The sequence below is a fragment of the Choristoneura fumiferana genome, chromosome 5, assembly GCF_025370935.1.
Source record: "Choristoneura fumiferana chromosome 5, NRCan_CFum_1, whole genome shotgun sequence".
NCBI classification, from domain to species: Eukaryota; Metazoa; Arthropoda; class Insecta; order Lepidoptera; family Tortricidae; genus Choristoneura; species Choristoneura fumiferana.
The window spans coordinates 1,343,948-1,369,426 of record NC_133476.1 but is presented as its reverse complement, the minus strand read 5'-3'; the positions used below and the strand labels follow the sequence as shown (position 1 = coordinate 1,369,426).

The window sequence follows — 25,479 nt, the reverse complement described above, 5'->3', positions numbered from 1 at the left end:
TTTGACATTCATGAAGTGCTTTGTTAATAGCCTAAATTGAATAAAGATATTTTGAGTTTGACTTTGACTTTGAACACTCATTACTCATTAGTCTTTTCATAAAATGCCCGCTGGTTTCGGAAACAGAGGCCGTATTGCCGTAATGTTTCTGAGCTCGCAATGCGAATCAAATGACAGTTTATGCGAAATATGTCATTTGATTGGGATCGCGAGCGAAAAACGAAACGTTAATACAATCACGAACCTCAGTTTACTTCTGCATAATTTATCATTTGCCATATTTAACCCGTCACGCGTCCTAGAGACTACATTACGAGTCGTCCCTATCTTTTTTCTGCGGGAAATGTCCTAGAGACTACTGTAGTCTCTAGCACAAAAAGTCAGCGACTACTCGTAATGTAGTCTCTAGGACGCGTGACGGGTTAAAGATACGTGCTGTTTTCGGACTTTTTGAAATATCATCTTATAGAAAGCACGTCGTAGGTGAAGTTAGTTTAATAGCTATCTTGAGGTAAAGCCTCGCGTTATATTAAAAAAAAAACTATGTCTTCAGCGGTGGACGTCAACAACCGAGGCAAGCTGTACTCCGGAATGGCGGACTGTTTCTACAAGATGGCGCGTACGGAAGGGCTCGGCGCGCTCTACAAGGGCGTGGGAGCTAATTACATGCGCCTCGGGCCCCATACCGTGCTGTTACTCGTGTGCTGGGACCAGCTCAAGATACTGGAGGATTTCCTGAGGAGATAACTTGATCGAAAATACAAACTGAGACATGGATGCACAGAAAAACCAGAAAAAGAGACCAGCGCTGGGAATCGAACCCAGGTCCTCAGCATTCCGTGCTGCGTGCCAAAACCCTACACTACCGCTGAACAGGAATACTGACACGAATTTCTCCCATGCACACATATCTCAGGTTGCTTATTTCTACTACGCTACTTAAGTATGGTTTTACGGGATGACCGTAAAAGTAACAAATTTGGAGTTGAAATAGAAAATACAAAAAGACTCCAAATAACCAATCATAATGAGATAACTTGAATTTTCTTCAATTGAATTTTTTTTTTTCTTCGTTTCAACCGCTATCAGAGGGCCTACTCCGAAATTCGAAAATTGAAGTTCCTATCGCACCTCCCCTCTCACTCTCGTATTAAATAGTATAAGTGTCAGAGGGACGGAGCGACACGAACTTCGATTTGCGAATTTCGTAGTAGCCCCGCAGTTTCCTGTCGCTTATGCTGAAGAAATAAGTCAGGTAGAATGGAAGGATTTTATGAAACGATACGGTAAGCTTGCGGTACAATTATAATTCATTACTTGCTTACGGTTTTTCTTCAATATATGCGACAGGAAACCGATAGCGGTTGAAACGTTCGTAAAACTACGCTCACAAAAATTACTTGTGTGTAGGATAGTAGATAATAAGTGAAAATGCACATTCCAAAGGCTTTTTTTTTTATTATAGGTTTATACTTATCTTTATTCATAAACTTTCGTTAAGCGTTTGTTAACGTTCGTTAGTCGTTATCTGTCATTTTGACGGACACAGATATTATTTTTTTGTACAAAATAGCCTCATATTATAAAGTTAAGTTACGATTTTGTAAGATATCTAATTATTTGTTACTAAAGTAAATTATATTTGTTAATATTGCTTTCTTTTCTATATAGTAGTCGCCGTCACAAACATAGAGATTCACCTAGGTGTACAAAACTATCGGACGGATGGACTGATGAAAGTTAAATTTATCTATTGAAAAATATTCTTCAATCTATTTTTAACCCCCGACCCAAAAAAATAGTATTATAAGTTTGACCGCTTTGTGTCGTGTAATTATTCTGTGGCTAAGTAGCTCTAAACAGATAAGATAATGCGACGTTCGGGACGGTGACTCAACGGGGTCACGGGTTTGTCAACCAAATTAGTTTTAAATATTGATTAAAAATATTGTATGTTAGTCTGTAAGTATTTTGTATCCAAGTTGCCGAAATGTGAATTTATTATTATTATTAAACGGGTGGACCGATTTGAATGCGGTTTTTTAATTTGAAATCAGGCGATGGTTCTTAGACAAAATCATCAAAATCGGTTAAGCCGTTTTTGAGATATTGAACTTTGAAGTGACAGAAATCCAGAATGATGAACTTACGTCAGAATAAGGGCGTTACCGATGTCTTAAGGTACCACACCACTGTCACTTAAGTACAAGGATTGTGATTGCGCTCGCAATATCTTTAGTACTGCGTATAGCAGAGACTTTCAACCGGTGTGCCGCGATTGCCGCGAAGTGTATGTGATTCGTACAAAAGGTGTCAACCCTATTAATAAGCCTCCGCTGTTGATGTTATACATATTATGGGTATACTATACTACACAGAACACTTTATAGGTACTCTACGAGCCAGCCCGGCTCGCACTTGGCTAGTTTTTACTGGTGTGCCGTGAAACTTTGTTGAATGAAAACGCCTGGCGTATAGTTTATTAAGTAATTTACAGGTTAATAGGTCAAGCAGGAATAAAACAAAGTATCAGACTTCACGAAATATTTAATAAACATTGTGCTTTCAAAAAAGAGCAGTTGGGTTCTACGTTTAAGTAAAGAGGATGATTTTTATTCAAAATCTACCCTTAATCAAGCCAGGCAGATACAAAATGAATCATGGCTTTTTTAATACAGTTTTTGTAAATAGTCAAAGCCTAACCTCATTTCTGACCGCATCTTAATTAATTAAACACATTGTTTACCTATGTATGAGTTATTAATTAAGAAGAATGGTTGCCACCGCCTAACCTAAGCCAACGTTGCCTGATTTTGAGCAATTTTTTTTAAATGTATTAAACGTAATTCTGTTAATAGTCTGTTTTTTTGTTTGTTTGTTGTTTTCATACCAATCTAATTTTCGTTATTATGTGTTTCTAACTTTATTTTTCAAAAAGCATAAGCATAAACCTAGTTTTTTTTTGACAACATCAAAATTAGGTCAAAACCAGCTGACGTAAAAAGCTACTACTCGGCTTGATTTTATAATCTTAAAAGCGAATCATATTTATAACAACTTCATTTAATCTTTTTCTATATTGTAAAGGGAGCAAAGTCGAATATTTGTGTAGATTTACGTGATCAACATACGCACCATACTTACTTGAAAAAACGTTTAACATTTCACTGATATGTCGTACAGTCAAGTTCAACTTTATGCACTTAACATTAAGGTCGTGTATACATATTTTTGTAACTTTGGCCGTATCGATATCTTTGCACTTGACTGTACTAGACCCAACCGACTCACTATCTGACACATTATTTTTACTTCAATATTATTAGTATATTTTGAAGTCAAATCTATCTAAAACTAATACAAAATTGGCTTGTCAAAAGCATATAAACTAGATTTTATTAAGTACGTCTGTCACGTAGAAAACTATGCAATACATTATGCATTGTGAGATGATAACTATGATAAGCTATTAAAAAATAAATCATTTTTTTATAGAGAAGAGACTTATTGTTATACGTTGTCTAAATTTCATTAATGTAATTAAAACATAATAAATAGAAAATTCAAAACAAAAATACTTTGCAGTTGTAGTTTAGTATACAATTAGTTTCAGTTTATATTGTATTTTATAATATTTTTATTGTTAATAGTATGTAAACAGACTGGTAAACAATATTGTTGCTGCAAACGGAGTCTTGAAGGATCTGGACGGAAAGACAAGTCTTGAAGCATAATTAAACTAAACTCTAAATGCTCCTTCTCTATAAAACTAATATCTTGACAAAAAAAAACATTCCTACAACTAAGCGACGGAAATTTCAGTACATGTATCGCAATTTACATTTTTGTTAATACAAAAGTCTATTATACTTACAAAATGTAATAAAAAAACCCTAACACCATTTTTTAAATGTCCCTATCTACAATTCTCAGATATAATATTAACACCAGCCAAATATATTTTTATACGCTTTGCTCGTAAAGTTTGAGCAACTGAAATGAAAAAATACGCTCACACACCACAAACATAAGGACGTGTCTCACGCGTCACGTTTTTTACTTGTACCATCCACAGCGCGGCCCTGGGGGAGAGCAAGAGCAGTCGCTCTAGCACTAGCAGTGGTGGCAAGGGGCACCATTTTCCAGTTTCCAGTGCAAAAAAGAATTATATGTCGCCTTTTGAGAGGCGCGGAAGCGGTGTAGACATCTCGCTCTTCCTGAATCAAGGGCTAGAGCCGGCGCTGATTATCCACACCGGTGTACAAAAAAGTGACGCAGCGAAGATTTAAAATTTTAAATTTGTAAAAAATTTTTTTTTTTTGCACCAGCGTTTTTTGAGCAGCGGCGTAGACGTTATAAAAACGTGATACATGACTGTTTCATTGTTATTGATCACCGTTATGGTTGATTTTCAAAACGGATTAGTACAGTCAAGGGTAAAAATATGTATACACTTTAGTACCTTGTCTATTTTCGTCATATTTGAACTGCCATATATGAACTGTCACAGTGGTTAAAGTGACAAGGTACTGAAGTGTATACATATTTTTGCCCTTGACTGTACCACTTCGTCTTCAAAGCAACTGGTCTAAATAGCAAATGGTCTAACAATCAACTGGTCTAAGTAGCAAGTGGTCTAACAATCAACTGGTCTAAGTAGCAAGTGGCCTAAAAATCAACTGGTCTAAGTAGCAAGTGGTCTAAAAATCAACTGGTCAAAGTAGCAAGTGGTCTAAGAAGCAACTGATCTAAGTAGCAACTAGTCCTACCTGCTCGAGCCAGAAACTTGAAAAAACGAACGAAGACCGACTAGACGTTCATTGAACTTTTTAGACCACTTGCCACTCAGACCAGCTGCTTTTTAGATGAAGTGATGCTAACTCTTCAAAATTAACAGAAAAGATAAAACAAAACATTTCGTAAAAACACAAACAAAAAATTAAACATTGTTTCATACTTATTTTAATACAAACCAAAACCACATTTTTACATCTTAATTCGAAAAAATAAAATCACACTCGCTGAGAGATTCGTTCGAGTAAAGAACTTTGTAACTAGGTTATTTACTTAAGTAGACTGAATACATAACAGAATTAAGTACATAAATGACTATTTCAATTGTGATTTCAAAGTGTCTCTCAGTTGATATATATTATATAATTAAAATATTTCAAGCTAAAAAATAAGATATTATGACTTTAATCATATTATTTTATAACTCTACCTATACGTTATGTCAATCCAATTTATGAAAAGTCGATTTCATCAAAATTCTTGTATAAACACCCACTGGATCGAATCAATAACACATATCTATAATTCGTGTCTTTTCACTAGTTAAAAGTGTAAACGTCTAATCACTTTTCTCACCAAAATTCACTTGATTTCCATATTAAATTTTCATTTGAAAATTCTTCGTCAAAATCTGACGTTATTTCTTGAATGAAACTCGTGTATATTCTGTAGTAGCATAGACTAACGTAGAGATGGTGGAAAATTTGACATTTTAAAAATCGAGAATAAGTGATTATTATTTATTTACCTTAAAATTAAAAAAATAGTTACTGCTTTTATAATTGAATAAACAGTCTTTGGAATTAAATCAATAAATAATTAAATAGACAAAAATACTTTGATCTATTCAATTAATAAATTAATCGATTTACTGAACAGATTTATTATTTTGCAATAGGTTCTAGGTTTTCACATCATTAAATGTCTGTGCAAGTGTTAATGGCGTCTTTGTTTGCCCTTTCTATAAATTGGATTGACATTAACCATAATAGCCCTTAGGACGGTGGATAATCTGCTATTATTAACTCAAGCTAGTTTTTTACAAGTCTGTCTTTCAGATCGGTAACGAGAACAACTTAGCACAGGGGCGGCTAACTTCGAAAGACCTAAATCTACTGACTAGATTTTGAGCGGTCCATACGCAAAACTGGTAATCGATACGGTATTTGGTAACTCCCGAATTTGCCATATCCTATTATTTTGAATACCTAATGTAAATTTTCCTGAAATTATAAATCTACATTTCATGGTCTACCTCTCATTTAAGATGCTGTTATATGGAAAAAACTAATGATTAAGCTTTTTGATCGGTATCATAAAATCACGAGGTTTTTTTTACCATTTGGCGGGTTCGATTCCCGGTTCAGACAGGAATGAAAATGATATCTTCTCTCAATTAAATTTTGCTATATACAATATTATTTAAGATACTTTTCCCTCCATGAGGCATAGCCGTAGGACAACCTTGTATATTGCGTATACTAGTTATTTTCCATAAACGTATTTCTGCGTACGAGGAAACACGTCTCTGCACGATTGAATGGACTGGTTGGTCGACTATTTGGCCACCCCTGGCCTTACAGAACAAAGATCATAATTCGAAATTAGTATCGTGCCGTCCCGTTCACACTAATAGTATATGATACGAGAGTAAGTGAAACTGTGCGAAACGAACCCTGACTTAGGAGATTCTGAAAATCACGGAACAAAAATTGGATAATACTATTTAATAATACCTACTTCTATTTCACAATTATGAAATCCAGAGTCAGAAAACCCAAATATAGTCCATTTTTGCAGAGCATTCGTTCAATGTAATCTATGATATTTCAAAATGAAAAAGTTTCCGGGTACACCGAGTACCTAAGCTACCATCGGCACCACGTCCCCTGTCTTTTCAATCTGTGCGTCCTGAATAACCCTTTCGAACCCAGCAGATACGATTCATCATCATCATCATCATCCCAGCCTATATACGTCCCACTGCTGGGCACAGGCCTCCTCTCAGAACAAGAGGGCTTGGGCTATAGTTCCCACGCGGGCCCAGTGCGGATTGGGAACTTCACACGCACCATTGAATTGCTTCGCAGGTTTGTGCAGGTTTCCTCACGATGTTTTCCTTCACCGCAAAGCTCGTGGTAAATTTCAAATGTAATTCCGCACATGAATTTGGAAAAACTCAGAGGTGCGAGCCGGGGTTTGAACCCACGACCCTCTGTTTGAGAGGCGATAGGTCAAACCACTAGGCCACCACGGCTTTTTAGGATACGATTGAGCGGGTTAATTAAATTTGAATTTGACATGGATTGTACATAAGGTCCACTGTCATAACTCTTGCATTTGAATTTTGAACTTGACATAGATTGTACATTTTTTTTATTCGATTGGATGGCAAACGAGCAAGCGAGTCTCCTGATGGTAAGAGATCACCACCGCCCATAGACACCTGCAACACCAGGGGGATTGCAGATGCGCTGCCAATCTAGAGGCCTTAGATGGGATACCTCAAGTGCTGCTGCTTCACGGCAGGATTAGCGAGCAAGATGGTGGTAGCAATCCAGGTCAACCTTGTACAAGGTCCTACCACCTGCGTACTACATAAAGTCCATTGTCATAACTCTTTTCATACTCGGCTGGGTTCGAAAGGGATAAGTTTCAAAAACACTGCCCTGAACCAACCCATTCGATATAGCACCCAATACAATAACAGTGGTATGTGGTGTACCGCAAATATCATAGGACAAAAACGTTTCAAATAAAAAAAAATCTTAACATAATAGGCACATCATTTACGTACTGCCGACCCACTATGGACCACTCCCTCTGTCCGAGTCTATAGTCTCGTGACGTCACACTTCACTAAACTGCGAGGCGAGCGGCTTGGAGCGGAACCCTCGGCTGCAGAGCTGGGTTATCTGCTGGGGTGTCTTCCCCCGTGTTTCGGGGAAATAGAACCTGTGGACATGAGATGCAGGGTCAATGAACTGTTTAGTGTCGTTATTCTGTCCCGTAACTCAAGCAATCTTAGCCGCTATAATTTCCCTTGTAAGTTTGATATATTTACTACCATTCTGAATTTTTCAAATTTTTCCACCCAACAGTTAAGATTTTAGAGGGGGGGGGACGCTCGATTTCAATGAAAATGTGCACTTTAAAGTTGAATATTTCGCAAACGGATCACTGAATATAAAAATTGTCGTAGCAATCCCCCAACGGTTTTCAAATACCTATCCAACGATACCCCACAATATAGGGTTAGTCGAGAAAAAAAATCACCCCCCTTTACGTCTATGGGAGGTAACCTAAAAAAAATTTTTTTTTCTTTTTTTATTGTACCACTGTCGGCGTGACTGATATGTATATTCATGTCAAATTACAGCCTTTTAGTACTAACGGTCTCTGAGCTTACCCGCGGACAGATAGACGGACAAACATGGCGAAACTATAAGGGTTACTAGTTGACTACGGAACCCTAAAAACCGTCTGTGTCACTGACCTTTGGAACACGAAGAGCGCAGCGGTAACAGCAGCGAAGACCAGGAAGGAGTAGGCGCCTATGGCGTCCCGCAGCACCGGGAAGCTCATGCCGACCATGAAGTTGCCGCCCCAGTTGGCCAGCGATCCCCACGCCATGCCCGCCGGCCGCGGGGGCACCTCGAACATTTCTGCAATACGGGTGCGACACTATTTACTGGCCCGGATAATACCGACCCGATATTTTCCGACCGATAGTAACCGCTTTAAGATACAATGTCGATTATGTTCATGTATATAAAATTTTAAAAAAGGCAATTAGCTATTTATGATTTTTATTTTATTTCGGTTTGTAGATTTCTCTGTTGTAGCGCCTCCCACGCTAAACAAAGTGTGTATTTACTATGTGATATAAAACTTACTTAAATACATAGATAACACTAAAAAACTCTTTCGAAAAGACCATGATTGCCAAAAAATATACATCGGAAGGAACTCGACACAGTCATTTTTTTCAAAACAAAACTTATATTACGTATAAATGATATATCTATATAATAACTTTAAACGAGCAATTCTTGCATATATATATAATCATAATCTCGGGAACGGCTCCAACGATTTCAGTGAAATTTGGTATGTAGTGATTTTCGGGGATGACAAATCGATCTAGCTTGGTCTTATCTGTGGGAAAACGCTTACTAACAAGTTAAGCCCGAGCAACGTGTGGTCGCCCAGGTACTTAATTTTAATAATTATTAGGATGGTCAAACCTGAAGCTATGAAGTACGGGATGGGCCCAAGGCCGAACCCGTAGACTAGAACGTAGCCGAACACTGTCACCATACACACGTAAGGCATTCCCGCTACCGCGTCCTGAAGCAAACCAAACATTATGCGCAAGAGACGTGGGACGGGGCGGAGAGGCGCAGACGTCGAAGCGTCACGTCCGCGCCGCGTCTCAGCCCCGTCTCTTCTGTCTGCTTTGGATCGCGACGGTTCTATAATTGTAAATCTACATACTTGTCTTAATGACGGTAAAGGAGTTACGGACGATAGTCTATTATGCGCAAGAGACGTGGGACGGGGCGGAGAGGCGCAGACGTCGAAGCGTCACGTCCGCGCCGCGTCTCAGCCCCGTCTCTTCCGTCTGCTTTGGATCGCGACGGTTCTATAATTCTAAATCTACATACTTGTCTTAATGACGGTAAAAAAGGAGTTACGGACGATAGTCTATTATGCGCAAGAGACGTGGGACGGGGCGGAGAGGCGCAGACGTCGAAGCGTCACGTCCGCGCCGCGTCTCAGCCCCGTCTCTTCCGTCTGCTTTGGATCGCGACGGTTCTATAATTGTAAATCTACATACTTGTCTTAATGACGGTAAAAAAGGAGTTACGGACGATAGTCTATTATGCGCAAGAGACGTGGGACGGGGCGGAGAGGCGCAGACGTCGAAGCGTCACGTCCGCGCCGCGTCTCAGCCCCGTCTCTTCTGTCTGCTTTGGATCGCGACGGTTCTATAATTCTAAATCTATACATTTGGTGTGAAAACAGACTCAGGGAGCGCCGCGACTGCGACACGCCCCCGTCGCACGTCTCTTGTGTGTAGAGTGCGCCTTAGAAGCCCGATGAGGGCTTTAATAAGCACTCAGAGCCTACGGTATAAGGGCAGTTTTCTTTCTCTCTTGTTCTTGTGCGGACATTAATGGGCGGCGACATCGATTTACGATAATAACCTTCGATAACTTTATAAGGGCAGTTCTTCTTTCTTCCTTGTTCAGTCACCAAGAATCTGACAGAGACAGCTAGAGCAAACAGCAGCACGGTGGCAGCAGCTATGGAGGACAGAAGCAACGGCCGCCGTCCCCACAGCGGCAACAAATTGATCACCACCGATATTTGGCTAGCGATATTATCGCGTTGAAACTGTCAATATTATCGTCTACCAATATTTTCAAGCCTTCGATAACTTACAACCTATCGTAGGACACTCTTTCTTGTTCACTCACCAAGAATCTGACAGAGACAGCTAGAGCAAACAGCAGCACGGTAGCAGCAGCTATAGAGGACAGAAGCAGCGGCCGCCGCCCCCACAGCGGTAGCAGCTTAACCATCAAGATGGCCGTGCAGACATTGATGGCGCCGCAACCGATGGTCGCGTACTGAGCGCCCAGCCGGGAGAGGCCCGCGTTCGTGAATATTATGTCTGAATAGTAGAATACCTGGGAAAGAGAACATTACAATACAATACAATACAAAGACTCTTTATTGTACACCAGACATAGTAAGCGATACAGACAACAAATTATTAAAATTACAAGGTGAGCAATAGGCGGCCTTATCGCTTAAGAGCGATCTCTTCCAGGCAACCTTTTAACATTGGGCATGGTTTATGGTTAGGCACGTGCCAACACGGTTTTTTTTAGATTTTCTTGTAATAACAGCGCAGCGCAACTGGCAAGAACAAATTAGGAGTGCAGAGGTAGAAATCCAGTAGAGTTACTGATTTAGCAAAACATGCGGATATCTATAGTCAAAGTCAAAGTCAAAATATCTTTATTCAATTTAGGCTATAACAAGCACTTATGAATGTCAAAAAAAAAACTACCACCGGTTCGGAAAAACCTCTGTTGAGAGAAATCCGGCAAGAAACTCAACGAGGTATATTTTTTTAAACAGATTTACAATATTATTAAATAATATCAATACATCACAAGCATTTAACACAACTTTATTTTTAACACAGTAGGTTCGCTATTCGAAGGGATCGCTAACGCGGATCGAAATCATTTCCAAATATCCCTGTCCATGATATAACTTTATAATACGCCTTAGATATTAATGTCTTCTTGACAATAGATTTGAATTTTGTATCCGTTTCATTTAACAATAATAATAATTTATTTCCTTTAAAAAATGCCACACGTTATACATAAAAGGTCTGGCGGACCCCAAATAGTAATATTTTCGGAATTTTATTATAAAAACGTATGCAACTTCCCAGAAACGACTTTTTGGTTTTAGCCAGTCTGTAAGATGGAACTTTAAGCTTCCCTGTGTTTCTAGTAGCCTTTGGCTTATCGACGTTAGTGGGAAAATCGCAATGTTCTTCCTTACATAGATGATTATTTCAAAAAATAAAGATTCACGTGTCTTCAGCTTATAAATTGCTCTAATTGCTCTCTTATAGAAACTAGTAGGTATTTAAAAATAAATGCAGTAAACTTAACCTCGTAAGCCCCACGTCAAATTTTGATAATTAGTATTTGTAACTTAATATCAGAGACATTGTCGGTCATCGTTCATCCACCATTACCTCTCATATTTCGTTTTCTAGAATTTTTTTACCGTACAACGGCAAAAACTACTAGACACTGGCAAAATTGTCCTCCGATGGCCAGAGCCATATTTTTCTAAAAAAACAACAACTTAATATCAATTAGTAGAGTTTGACATTAGCTTTGACGAATGTCCTAAATTTAGGACGTTGGGCCTTACGAGGTTAAAATAAAAAAGGCTGCTGGGGTGTCTGAGGCTTTCAATTAACACCTTGTTATAATTTAAATATTAAGGATATAGGTACAGAAATTAGATATTGTAAAATAAAAGATTGTAAAATAGTTAATAGATAATAACAATTATAACAACAAATGCTATACCCCACCAGGGTTCATGTTAACTTTAAGAGCTTATGTTACTTGTATGTAATATCATCATAATCATCATCATGTCAGCCGAAAGACGTCCACTGCTGGACATAGGCCTCCCCCAAGGCTCTCCATTCAGACCGATTTTTTGCTTTTCGCATTCACCGCGATCCCGCGATCTTAACCAGGTCGTCAGGAATGGGCGGGGCACATTGCTCGCAGGACTGATGGCCGATGGGGTCAAAAGGTTCTCGAATGGCGTCCGCGGACCGGGAGACGAGCTGTCGGTAGGCCTCCAACAAGATGTATGCAATATATAAAAAGTATCACCAGTCTACGGACTGCGTGCTGACTCCAACCCCGACTGGTACTTCCGGCGTTGATCCCGCCGGCCTGCGGTCCGGCCCGCGTGCCTCGTGACGTATATGCTATGCATGACGTCTGAACAAATTGAGGCTTGACACTGACACCTGAGGCGAGACTGTGTCCGCTTTCGTAAATGTTTTATTTATTTTGAATTCAATGTATATAATTTTGTATTTATTCTCCTTTTGCTTTGGAGTATTTCTGTTTTTCTCTTTACCGCATGTAATTTTTCATCTCTCCTGTTCCGAAAATTTAATTTTCATGGGTAGAAACCCGGGTGGAAAATTGAGTTTTCATCTCTAGGGTGGAAAGTATTTTTTTTTAATTTATCGATTAGCTACGGAGTCGAGGATAATTGAGTAACGTTTCGGCATGGCCATCTAGATGCACGTCGTGACCAAGGAGCTTATATACAACACTGGAGGTTAAACGCCGAACATCCGTTTGAAACAAGAAATTTGATCTTTATTACGTCACGAACATATTCCATCTCTTTCTTTAGTTAGGTTAAAAAAGAGATGGAAGTCATTTGTGAAATGTGAAAGAAAGAGATGGAATATATAAATAAGTAATAAAGGTCAAACTTCTTCGTTCGGCGTTCAACCTCCAGTTTTGTATATAAGCTCCATGGTCGTGACCAACTCGATTTTTTTTTAAAGTCTGCCGTGGCGAGAGGCCAGTCGAAAAGGTACCGCAAACCGTTGAAGGTTGGATACAAGTAAATCCAATTTATTATTATCCTCATTTTTTTCTACTATTAAACTTTCCTCACAGTCGAAATGAAAAGTGGAGTGTCTAACTCGGGTGAAATTACCCATTTCCCCTCGAATTATTGGCGCTCTCACTTGGTTCGAGCGCTAGAAATATCTCGGGTGAAATGGGTCACTTTCCACCCTTGGTTATCAATCTACTATTAACTGTTTGCCTATAAATTGTCTTCTCTTAACTAGGTTAGCCGGAAGAGATCCCTTTTTAGGGATAAGCTCGACTTCGCTCTCCTTTCTGTGTATTTGTATTTCTTTGTATTTTATTTTTATGTGCAATAAAGAGTTTACATAAATACACATAGTATTCCTGGTGGTGATGATGATGACTCTATCTGGTACTCACGGCGTTGATCCCGCTGGTCTGCTGGCCGGCCTGCATGGTGCAGGTGAGCAGCAACAGCAGCCGGAGCCTCGGGTCCCGCAGCACCCGCAGCATGCTCCAGCGCTGGGCTCCGCTGAGCGCCGCCGTCTCCACGGCAAGGACTTCTTCGCGCAGCAGCTCCAGGTCTTCGGTCAGGATGCTTGGGGACATGCCGCGGAGGCGGCTTAGTTCTGAGGAAGTTTACAAGTTATGCCAAGACCAGCGTCGTTATGGACGGCATTATTATTACTTTTTACATTATAGTACATTGTGTCTGAAGGGCGGTAAATAAGGAATTACGAACGAGAGTCTATTTTATTTGTAGAAGAAAAAATATGATTATTTCAAATATTGGCGATACTTTAGGCTGTGCTCTTGGCAGCGTCGCCCTCTACCTCCCCTCCCGCAGCATGCGCCGCAACGTGCGTGTGCATGTGGTTCATGTAGTCCAGCAGCAGAGCGCGCACGGCACGCGGCACGGCGCAGCAGCATCAGTACGGGCACTGACTCATTGACCGACCTTGGGCTTCATGGCAAGACAATGTGTACGCGGAATGACTCATTTACCGACCAGGGGTTCATGACAAGCGCATTAAGGTCGAGGGTTATATTTGGGGTTGCAACCAAGGTAGCCTGCATGTTATGACACTGTTTACGAGCAAGTGTGATGAAAAATTTACTGTGATTGACTCTATCTCACCTGATGTAAAGTACAGATGAGGCCAAAGATGTATCTCACTGATTCAGTAACAGCCTATTCACTCTAGCCTTAGCCCTAGATTGTATTTATCCGGAAATTCAGATGACGGGAGCGAGTTCCATTCCTTAGCAGTTCGCATTATGAAAGATGAAGCAAACCGCTTCGTGCAGGCCATGGAACACTAAATACATAAGGGTGAAGACGCTCCCCCCGCCTGGAAGTCCGTTGGCTAAATGGAGATGGATTATGATGATTCGGGATCATTTCGTGACTGTGATACGTATTGTTATCATTTTATTCTTTGTAATGTCACGCATAAATGATTTCTTTTCTTTATTCCTTTCTTAAGCAGAGCTACTAGGTATCGCACCGTCCCTGTCACTCTTGTATTAAATAATATAAGCATCAGCGGGACGGCAAAACACGAAGTTCGTATTTTGCACTTCGTAGTATAGGGCTAGTACGAAACTCGAAGTTCGTATCGTACCGTCCCTCTCGCTCTCGTATTAAATAGTATAAGTGTCAGAGGGACCGCACGACACGAACTTCGAGTTTCGAGTTTCGTAGTAGCCCTGCTGCTTCGGGCTTCAAATTGGAACAAGAACAAAATTAATCCTTTAAATAATTTTACACTCGAAAAATTATCGAATTTGCGGTACTTGCTTTTTAAAAAGTGAAGATAATACTTGTTAATGTTGGAAGCAATATTGACGGCGAATTTTTTCTCCATATTTCTTCCACTAAACAGTAGTAAGCCAGGATTTTATACAGACACACAAAACTATGAAGTATAATTATATTAACTAAACTCTGGAATGAACTATCGCCTGCGGTATTCCCGGACCGATATGACCTTCAAGTTTTCAAGAAAAGAGCGTACTCCTACCTTAAAGGCCGGCAACGCACTTGTGACTCTTCTGGCGTTGCAGGTGTCCATGGGCGACGGTAATCGCTTACCATCAGGCGATCCCCCTGCTCGTTTGCCCTGTAGTATGGCAATTGGCCACTTTCAGTGTTTAGCAGTAACACAATAGTTTACTGCTACATAAACGCATATTGCTTCTGTCAGCGACAATCATGATGTATATAATCTAAGGTTTACTTAATAAAGAGGTTCTTGTTCTCTTCACGCACAACTACAGAATATCGTCTTATTTACCACCACGTACCATCTCCTTACATTACAGCCCCCTATACCATAAAAAAAAAATATTAACAAAAACTTTCAAGCTTAAAAAATTGTTTATTTTCATACCTTGTAGTGCGAATTCTTCTTCTCTCTTAACTACGTAAAGATATTTCGGACTCTCGGGCAATATAAATAGAAACGGTATACAAATAATGACTAGCACAGCGTAGGCGGCGAGTAAATAAGGCCAAAGGTCCACTCCACCTGAAACAAATACCTATAGCTTCATGAACTAAAACCAATTAACCTCTTCACCGCCACAAAACAAATGAAGTGACGTGCTCTATACGCCACAGAAAAACCAGCGACAAATCAAATTGATTTGTAACCATTGCAGAAGGATTAATTTCGAGTTGAATGTTGGTCATGTATAGATGACAGTGGAATGTGAGGCATTCGATTGGCTGTCACGACTGGATAACTGGGGCGGTGAAGAGGTTAAACTGGAGGTTAAACTTATTTGTTAATTAACTTATTTTTCTTCTAATTAACTTGCTTTTCTTTTAATGAACTTACTTTTCTGCTTTGAATTTGAAGCACATCAAAAACACTGTAATTTAACGCATTCACTGCCACCTGACTTCCACAGGTGCCACCGACGCACATGTGCGTTCTAAATGTATGATTAATTATGACAGCGGCACTGGGCGAAGTTCCGAAAACGCATATATGCGTCGGTGGCAGTGAATGCGTAAACATTTTTTGTGATAATTAAATGGTTTTTTGCTAGCACATGCAAAGACGTCCATGTGACACGTAAGGTAAACGTCCGACTGCTCGACACGCTAATGCCTAATAGACGACACCCCGCTGTCATCTCTATTGCTAATAACTAACATTAACGATGCCAACTACTGGGACAGTGACGGGCACTCGTCCCTTAAGTATATGTATTGAGGTATCCCATCGTAGGCCTCTAGGTTGGCAACGCATCTGCAATACCCCTGGTGTTGCAATGTTGGCGGTGGTGATCTCTTACCATCAGGAGACCCACTTGCTCGTTTGCCATCCAGTCGAATAAAATATATATATATGTATTTATCAAATTCTTACTAACAACTAATCGCCGCCCGCAACGTCGTCCGCGATGAATTCGCAAACCACATCTCTGACAAGCACTGGTACTTTAACTTACCCAGAAGGAAATCAAGTCCCATGACTTGTCCCACCAGAACCCCCACATTGACCCCCATGGGGCACGCCACCCCCATCGCCCCCGTGAGGGCCGGGGGCGCCAGCTCGGATAAGTACATTGGCACTATACTTGTCGTTAGACCTAGAAATTGAGAAAAACATGTGTTACGTTCTAACTTCAAATGCTACATACCATTTCGATACATGATACATTGTTTTCGCAAAAGTAAATATATATTTCGAGTAGAATGAAACAGTTGGGCGTTTTCGTGTATATATGTCCCTTTCTTTTTATAAAATTTTGGCTTTTCCTACTCAGAACCAAGAGCACAATCGATTCCGATAGTTTAAATAAATGTCCCAAAAAATTTCACTTTTGTTACGTTTTTTATACACACAGTATGAGCGTAACAAAACTGCACACACACACACACACACACAAACATCACGCCTGTATTCCCAAATGGGGTAGGCAGAGCACACGAAACGTTACCGCTGCGGAGCCACTTTTAGCAATTTTAAAGCTTGACAAAAACGGAACAATAGTGTCAGGTTGCTAGCCTCAAAACTGACTCAGTAAATTTTGTTTGAAAAAATATTCAAAATTGAAGGAAAAAAGGGTCCTGTACACGAAAACGCCCATTTACATGATTTTGTTTAAAGGATGTTACAGTCGCGGAATGAAAAGGCTCGACACCTTCTCGATTTTTGCTTAGTTGTGTTTTGCACATAAACTTACCGGCAGACAAACCAACGATCAGCCTGCCCAATATGAGCAGCTCTACAGAATTGGCGACTTGGCATACTAGAAATATTACAGCGCCGATGACAGATATAACACTGGTCAGGACTGTAGCTTTCCTCCTGGAAAAACAAACATTACACATATTTTTTAAACCTTGGCTGTCTAATCTCAGGCCTCTATGGCCTGCAAGAAAACTTTAAAGTATTCGTATGAGCTAGTTTTTTTGTTCATCGTCATCGTACGGAGGTCCCAGCAACGATTTGCGTTACTCGTTACTCCAAACCCAAGACCCAAAAAATCACTTTAGTTTCTTTCTGGTTTAGTTTGGAATTACTATAGTCTGGCAAAAAAAAGAGTAGAAATTAAAAAGTGGCAGCACTGTGTAGTGTCCTCCCTTTTTTTGCTCCCTGGTTTGAAAGGGATGACACTACAGTGTTGCCACTTTTTAATTTCTACTCATTTTGCCAGACTGATTCATAGTAACACACTGCTCCCAAAATTACACTTATCTTAGAGTCGCGACTCCAACCAAACTCATACCGATCCCAGAGACGTTTTGACCCCAAAACCCACACTGTCCCAAGCATCAAATTTATCCCCAGCTACAAGTAAATTAATTCTGACCACATTTAGCTTCCTTGAGTTTAAAAACTGATATTATTAATAATTTTAACTGTCTTGCGCTGTTAAAAAAGAACCAGATTCTTAATGAACCAATTTGATCCAAGTTGGTCGAACAGAAAGCTATTTATTATTTGATTATTTTATACAGGGAAAATTATAAGCATTTTATAAGCAGGACCAACAACACTGAATTCAGTTAGTTAAGGCAACTATATCGTACCAATATTAGTGAGATTAACGTTATTTTTAAAAAACGTTCAAACATCGTCACTGCAATCGAGGGTTTTCACAGAGGTGAAATATCACTAGATGGCGATTGCAATTGGCACATTTAGTTTTTTAACCAATCATGAGCAAACGTCAAACGTCAAACAGACCTCACGATACTAACGCCATCTAGCGATATCTCGCCTCTGTGAAAACCCTCATTAATTAATTAATTAGTGTTAGGGGTTTTACCCTCCTACTCCATGCCTCCTCTAACAAAAAAATCCTTAACCTCCTAATTAAATATATATCTAAAGAAAAAATAAAACTTTAGGTGCTTTTTCGCTTTTGTCGCTCCCTTTGATCCGATCTGTAATGTCTAAATGTTTTGTAATGGACGCTAACCAAAAGCGACCGATTGCCACTAAACAAAAAAGTTGAAGTTGAAGTTAGGGGTTTTACTGAAATACGATTGTGAACGATCATTTACTGGAGGTTAGCCCTTCTCACGTCTCCCGAATACATTTTTTTTAAATGAATAACTATAAAAATAAGCTTACGTTTGGCCTCAATCTCGCATGATGGAAGGCGAAGATGAGGCCTAAGATGGTGCACGAAAATGTACAAAAATTACGCCTAAAATTGTCTTTATTCTCACCTTCCTAGATTATCAGCAAGCAGTGCTCCAAGTATGGAGCCGGTGCAGCCACCAACAATAAAGATGGAGACTACGGAAGACCAGAGCACGGAGAGCCAGGTATCGTCTAGTGCTATATCATAGTGGGCGATCACGCTCCCGTTGACAAAATGCTTTAACACCTGAAAGTTACGGGATTCGAATTTATCATGAACGAACAATACATTCATTGGCCGTGGAAAGATGACATGACGTGAAAAATCAGCGAACTGGACGACGGCAAGCACCAGCGTGTGTTTTTTGAGTTTATTGCGTGTACTGCCAGGTAACCACTGTGTTGTGAGCGTCTCGATCACGCAATGAACAGAGAACACACGCTCGCCGCTCCGCACCAGCGCGTCCACCCGCAGCCAAAACAAGAGTATACCTAGTACACATCAAGAAAATTGACAGGAGTATACATTGATAGAGACGAGCGGAATGAAGGGGATCCTCTCCCAGGAGTGGAACACCAGGCTAATAAAACTGTCAACCTAGATAGAACTAAAATAAAGTGCAAATTGCATCACATTACGGTGCACGATTGTCAGTTTCAAAATCGTTCTATTTATGATCTCGCAATGTAGTAAGATTTGCACAAAGTCTAGCGAGCTTTAAAACGGAGTCCTTGCATGTTTTATGGATATGATCTACTGCGGGAGCGTGGCGTGCTGTTGCAGGCGCAAACTGCCAGCTGCCTACCCTGGAATTGACCAACGCAACTGCACGCCAATGTGATGCGGCATTTACACTCTCGCCTCGTGCCTCGCTTCGCGCCTCGTCTCGTGTCTCGGCCCGCGGCTCGCGTGATCGATGGTAAATGAGCCTCCTGTTTACACTCTCGTGGCGAGTTCAGTTGTCTTTGAGCTTAAAACCTGCGCAGCACAAGGTTCAAACTCGAATGAAGCGAGAGCGCGAATGTAAACACCAAGCTCGCGTTCGTCGGGAGGTCCCAAAAAACGCTCTGGACGCGAGCGCTGCGAGGGGCGAGGCGAGGCCCGCGAGCCTGGTCACACTCTCACCTCGTACCTACCTCGCCTCGCGCCTCGTCTCGCGACTCGTATACGCGAGTGTAAATGCAGCATGACAAGTTGCTACTGTCGAAATTGAAGTAGTTTATTGACGTTAGGTACCGTTAGATACAGATGGGCACTACGAAACTCGCAAATCAAATTTCGTATCGCACCGTCCCTTTCACTCGGGTATTAAATGACATAAGCATCAGCGGGACTGTACGATACGAACTACGATTTTCGAGTTTCGTAGTAGCCCAGCAGTCACGAACAGGGATTATCGAGCCACTTACTACTATTCGTAATTCGGCCGTACCTATTATGCTACTGTGGTTTATTAAGATCGATTTTTGACAAGTTTTGAATCGTATCTCCTACTTTTGCACTGCAGATAGAATTATAAGTCAAATGGCTATCGGTTCTCCAATTTTTTATCTCCATTTTTGTCTACCGGATTTTGAAAAAAATGAATACTTAACTTTGTATGCTTTTTTAAACATTCTCTGAAAAAACACTTATTTCGTATCTCTATTGACGTGAAAGATCTAACATATACGAAATCTACATATTTGGGTTCGTCTTTGACGTCTCTAAAAACTGGTCGAGGGTTTTCATTTGAAACTAATTAACACAAAAGTTATGGCCAGAAAACCAGTTTTTTGGCCTAAAATTGTTCAACTTTGATGCCAAATATCTCGAAGACAATGAACTTTGAAATAATATGGGATACTATATTGCTTAAAGCCGTTGTTGTTAATATAATAAGCTACAAAAAACATTAGAAAACTAAGGAATTCAGATCGAAGGTCATTGGGGCATGGGATCCCCTTAAATGACGACTGCACGTATGTATAACTCGGCTAAATTTTGGACAGTGGCTAGTGACGCAACACTCCCGGTTCGTGAAGGTGCAACTAAACCTAGATATTTTCAAGTGACCTTAGCAGGGGTGTTGATGACTCCTATGTTATATCCGACGGGCAGCGAGCAACCGAGCGTGGTGGCCGCGCCGGCCAGCACAAGGTACCGCGACCAGCCGCCGCGCGGCGAGCTGCCCTGAGTCAGCTGTTCGTGCTCGTTCGTGATCTGGATACAAACGGGAAATATGACACCATACTTTGATATTTTCAGGCATTTTGCAGGTGGTAGGACCTTGTGCAAGGTCCGCCCGGATTGCTACCACCATCTTGCTCGCTAATCCTGCCGTGAAGCAGCAGTGCTTGCACTGTTGTTTCGGCGTGGAGAGTAAGACAGCCGGTGAAATTACTGGCACTTGAGGTATCCCATCTTAGGCCTCTAGGTTGGCAATACCCCTGGTGTTACAGATGTTTATGGGCGGTGGTGATCTACCATCAGGAGACCCACATGCTCGTTTGCCATCCAGTCGAATAATAAAAAACATAAAACATGGCTGTTCAACCCCATGCCCAAGCTTTTAAATGGCCCTTGAGCTAATCCATTTCGAATTTATTAAGATACAGGTTGACCTCATCAAAGCGTGTTCTATTACCCGCTAGTGGCCCTTCGGAGATTTTCGTGCCGACCATTTAGCCTGACTGATAAGTGGACAACCCTAACGCTCCATTGGAGCGTAGGTATTTATCTCAAATAACATGCCTAGCTTCCATACTGCTTTAACTTATATATATACTGTGATCATACCTTCTCTGTTCCCTCGTAGCTAAAAAAATAGACTAGTTTCTAAGGTGCAACGTGCAACCATATTAGCGTTGAAAACGTCTGGCACTCACAAACATCTGACACTATATCTCCTAAAGCCCCTACCGCCGCAGTGCGCATACGGCATAGACGGCGGCCCTCAGGTCAGCTACGGCTGGCAGCGCGCCCCCAGCCAGCACGAGCCACAGCCAGCCGCAGCGCCAGCCTGCCAGCGCAAACTGCGTCAGCGCACAGCACGCGGCGCCGTGACAGCCTATAGCTGGAGGACCGTTTAGGAGATACTTTGGGGTTGGCGGTGCAAACAGCTATAGCAAGTTTACCCATATGATATTTATGGGTTATTATTTAGTTACCCAATCTACATATATCGTTCTGTTTAGTTCGCGTCTGCAATAGCCCTGGTGTTGCAGATGCTTATGGGCGGTGGTGATCTCTTACCATCAGGAGACCCACTTGCTCGTTTTCCATCCAGTCGTATAAAAAAAATAAGTTGAGTTCATAATTAGGTACTTAATTGAAAGAGAATCCGTAATCCGCCATTTTGTGGTAGCGGCCATTTTGTGGTGGCAGCCATTCTATGGTAGCGGCTATTTTGTAGTGGCGGGCAAGAGGGTCGGATTTGGAATTGTAACATTGTCATGTGATACTTAAAAATTGGACTAGTTTGTGTCAATGCAGCACGCGGCACCGTGGCACCCTTTAGCTTGGGTATCGATGTAGTTTGGATGATTATAAATAGTAGTGTGATGAAGGCAGCAATTATGACAGGAAGTTTGCACCCTAGAGCTTTAATGTTCACGCGTTCCTTAAAAAAGTCTTGACAGACGGACGGACAACAAAAGGTGTTCCCACTAGATCCATTGACAGTACTAGGTATAATAGAGTTCTATAATAATACTGTAAATGGAACTAGTGGGAACACACCCAACAAAGTGATCCTATAAGGGTTACGTTTTAGCCAACTGATATACAGAACCCTAAAAAATTATGCAAAAAAACGTTTATACAAAAGGATACAGATCAAGGAGACAGTAGGAGAGAACATAGTTAGTCCAAGAATAAAGGTGGTTAGCTCAATCAAAATGAGAACTATCGAAACTGCGTAGCCTGTCACCAACCTGCAACATGCAAACGTCCAAATAGGCATTGGCCTAATGACAGTTGTCCTAATTATCGTTTGCTCTACAAATCATAGACCTAAACGATGAGCTTACCAGTTTAATAAATAAATATTGCAGATGGAATTCATTAATGAAGAATCTTTGAAAAAGATCTCATGAATGATTTGGGCAAACGATACATAAGGACATGCGTTATTTAATACACAGTTAAAACTTCGAATGAAGAAGAGCTAGGATGTCATTATCTAAACCAGGGGTTCCCAATCTTTTTATACCGCGATCCTCTTTACATTTATATTTTTTCAAGACGGCCTTGTACAAAAAAATGTGTTTAGCTCTAGGTTCGTATGTAGGCGACCCGAAACTACCGTTTAGTGAGGCCCCTAAAATAGTGCCGCGACGATTCGGTGCGTCGTGACGCAGTTTGGGAACCCCTGCTTTAAACAAATCTCTCAGAGGTAGCTTAGCGGTGAGCGAAAAAAAATCACCAATGGAATTACTTCATTTCCCAGCCTCGCCATTGGTTGATTTTTCCTCGCGCTTGTTAATGCAAGCGGGTTATATTATAATTTGTGATGGTGATAAATGCTCAGCAACAACTATAAAAACAACTATAAAATAGGTAATAGTTTGCTAACATCGTTCGGAATTCGAAACAAAAGATCGGTTTTATTTTTCTTTCTCATTTGAATCTTCAGAAAACGAGGAAAACCGACGACTTTCGAGCGGCATTAACATTCAGGTTGCACGTACTGTATAGGGACTGTCTTTAAACTTTAGTACCTTGTCACTGTATGCTATCTGTCAATTTTATGTTAAAGTTCAAGCATGACGTGAAAGCGACATGGTAATAAAGTGTAATGATATCTTTGAGCTCGACTGTATGTAGGCAGGTACAGTAGAGTTCATAAACTTGTGAGCAAAAATTTGATCAAAAATATCTGAACACGCTTCTACGCCGTTAACAATAGAGTGGTATTCAGATATTTTTGATCAAAATTTTGCTCATAAGTTTATGAACTCGACTGTACCACAACAACATATAAAGCAGGATTTAGAATGGTGCTCAGCAGTGTTCCCTTTCACCATGAACAATGTTAAAAGGGTGACCTAGAGCCCTAACGGTAGAGTTATTTTATGATGACCTCTTTAGTATTCATAAAAAAAAAAAACTTTTTTGGCTATCATTGTACGAGTATGTGTTACAGAAATAATATAGTTGGTTTGTGTGCCGTCCGCTTGCAGTTCGTTTGTCTGGCTGTCAAGACCCTCTACTTCAGGAACGCATGGATTTGTCTAGTTGAAATTAATATGAAACACTTATTTAGGTTTAGGTATGATACCTGACTCTAAAAAAAAATATTTCCGAGTTCGAATGATGAAAAGTTTACATTTGAAAGCATTTGGGACATATAAGTGTGGTTTCCGTTGACATGGAATTTTGAAATTATTCAAGCAACATGAAATTTGGCAAGGCAGCAACACAAACATATCGAAGATCAGAAAAGATTTGAGAAAAAATAAATTGTTTTTATGCTGACTTTTAAATTCGTGTGTCACTTTCAGTAGGCCAGGTCAAGTATCTATAAGCCCAGCTGCCCGGAATTGATTATCCATTTTATAATATAAAGTAACCCAGGGCTATTGTAGCTGGGGAGATATTGTATCTGAGCCGTCTGATGGCGTCCTTACGTCACCATGTTCTTCTCGGCCATTTTACGTTGTGTTCGCCAGAAGACTGTCTTCACACAACACACATGAACATGGCGTCGTAAGGACGCCATCAGACGGCTCAGGTACAATATCCCCCCAGCTACAATAGCCCCGGGTCACCTTTTTAGACAAAATCATATTTATTTAGGTACCTAAATCCGACACGGCGGGTCGGATGATCGACTAATAGTGAATATCTATATCTACACCAGTGATGTGTGAAGTGCAATGGGTCTATTGACCAATGGGGTCGACGAAGATCTGTGAGAGGACTATTGCCTTGCAAAAATTCAATGTTAGGTAAGCTAGAGGGGTCTACCACATAAAACCGAAAAATATGGCTGACTAGGTAACATCTAGAGATGATAAGTCTATATGAAGTGCCAGAATACCCCCTGAAACCATCTGTTTTTCCGCTCTGAGTTTGACCTTGGCCGCCACAAAGGCTTGCTATTCAGGATTCTTGGCTGCTAATAAATAAATCGTAATAAAACCCTAACGGCATCACACGACCGGCGGTGCGACGAGCGATTTCCCAAGTTCATTGCGTGTGCCGTCCGGTAACCACTTGCGTGGCGAGTATTTCTGGCGCGCAATGCACAGCGAATACAATCAACGCGTCGCCGCTTGCGCTATGGGGGCCGGGTCGTAAGGCTACCAAGTCAAGGGCTCAAGAGTATTAACAATAGAGTTGAGCAACACGCAATCGACACGACGTGTTAAGTACATATATACTCGTATAGTTTAGTTCATCATCATCATGTCAGCCGAAAGACGTCCACTGCTGGGCATAGTTTAGTTAGCCTAGGACAAATAAAGTAGGAAGTTCTGAACATGAGATTTTAAGAAATGGGCCAAGCGCGATTCGGACTGGTATCGTAGAATTACCATTAATAATCGAGTAAATCTTACTAATATTATCTTACTTCATACTATCTTACTAATCTTACTAAATATTATAAAAGCGAAAATTTGTATGGATGGATGTTTGTTACTCTTTCACGCAAAAACTACTGAACGGATTTGCATGAAATTTGGCATACAGGTAATATATACCCTGGATTAACATATAGGCTAGTTTTTATACCGAAATAATGTACATGGTTCCTGTGGGATGAAAAAGGTTTAAGCTTACCAATTCTGCGCGAACAAAGCCGCGGGAAAAAGCTAGTTTTTAAACCCCCGACGCAAAAAGACCCCTCTTTGGGTGTACGCTAATTAATATAAGTTTGACCGCTATGTGTGTGTGTGTGTCTGTCTGTCTGTGG

The 25,479-nt window shown here is 40.6% G+C and overlaps 1 protein-coding gene across 5 annotated transcripts in view; it reads right to left on the bottom strand.

The window, feature by feature from the left end:
* Positions 1-2,529: 2,529 nt before the first annotated feature.
* The window catches only part of LOC141427884 (solute carrier family 2, facilitated glucose transporter member 3-like), a 35,721-nt gene continuing 12,771 nt past the window's right edge, over positions 2,530-25,479 (bottom strand). For 2 of the 5 annotated variants that reach the window (XM_074087477.1, XM_074087478.1), the window contains exons 2-13: positions 22,395-22,495; positions 21,449-21,636; positions 20,637-20,783; positions 18,667-18,827; positions 17,172-17,296; positions 16,434-16,574; positions 15,365-15,502; positions 13,392-13,600; positions 10,278-10,490; positions 9,042-9,144; positions 8,291-8,459; positions 2,530-7,749 (exon numbers count right to left, since the gene is read on the bottom strand). In XM_074087477.1, the coding sequence (XP_073943578.1) occupies positions 7,644-7,749; positions 8,291-8,459; positions 9,042-9,144; positions 10,278-10,490; positions 13,392-13,600; positions 15,365-15,502; positions 16,434-16,574; positions 17,172-17,296; positions 18,667-18,827; positions 20,637-20,783; positions 21,449-21,454 (1,518 nt within the window). In that variant the 5' untranslated portion in view covers positions 21,455-21,636; positions 22,395-22,495 and the 3' untranslated portion in view covers positions 2,530-7,643. The remainder of the gene's footprint in view (positions 7,750-8,290; positions 8,460-9,041; positions 9,145-10,277; positions 10,491-13,391; positions 13,601-15,364; positions 15,503-16,433; positions 16,575-17,171; positions 17,297-18,666; positions 18,828-20,636; positions 20,784-21,448; positions 21,637-22,394; positions 22,496-25,479) is intronic. The other 3 variants (XM_074087475.1, XM_074087476.1, XM_074087479.1) reach the window with 2 other exon arrangements.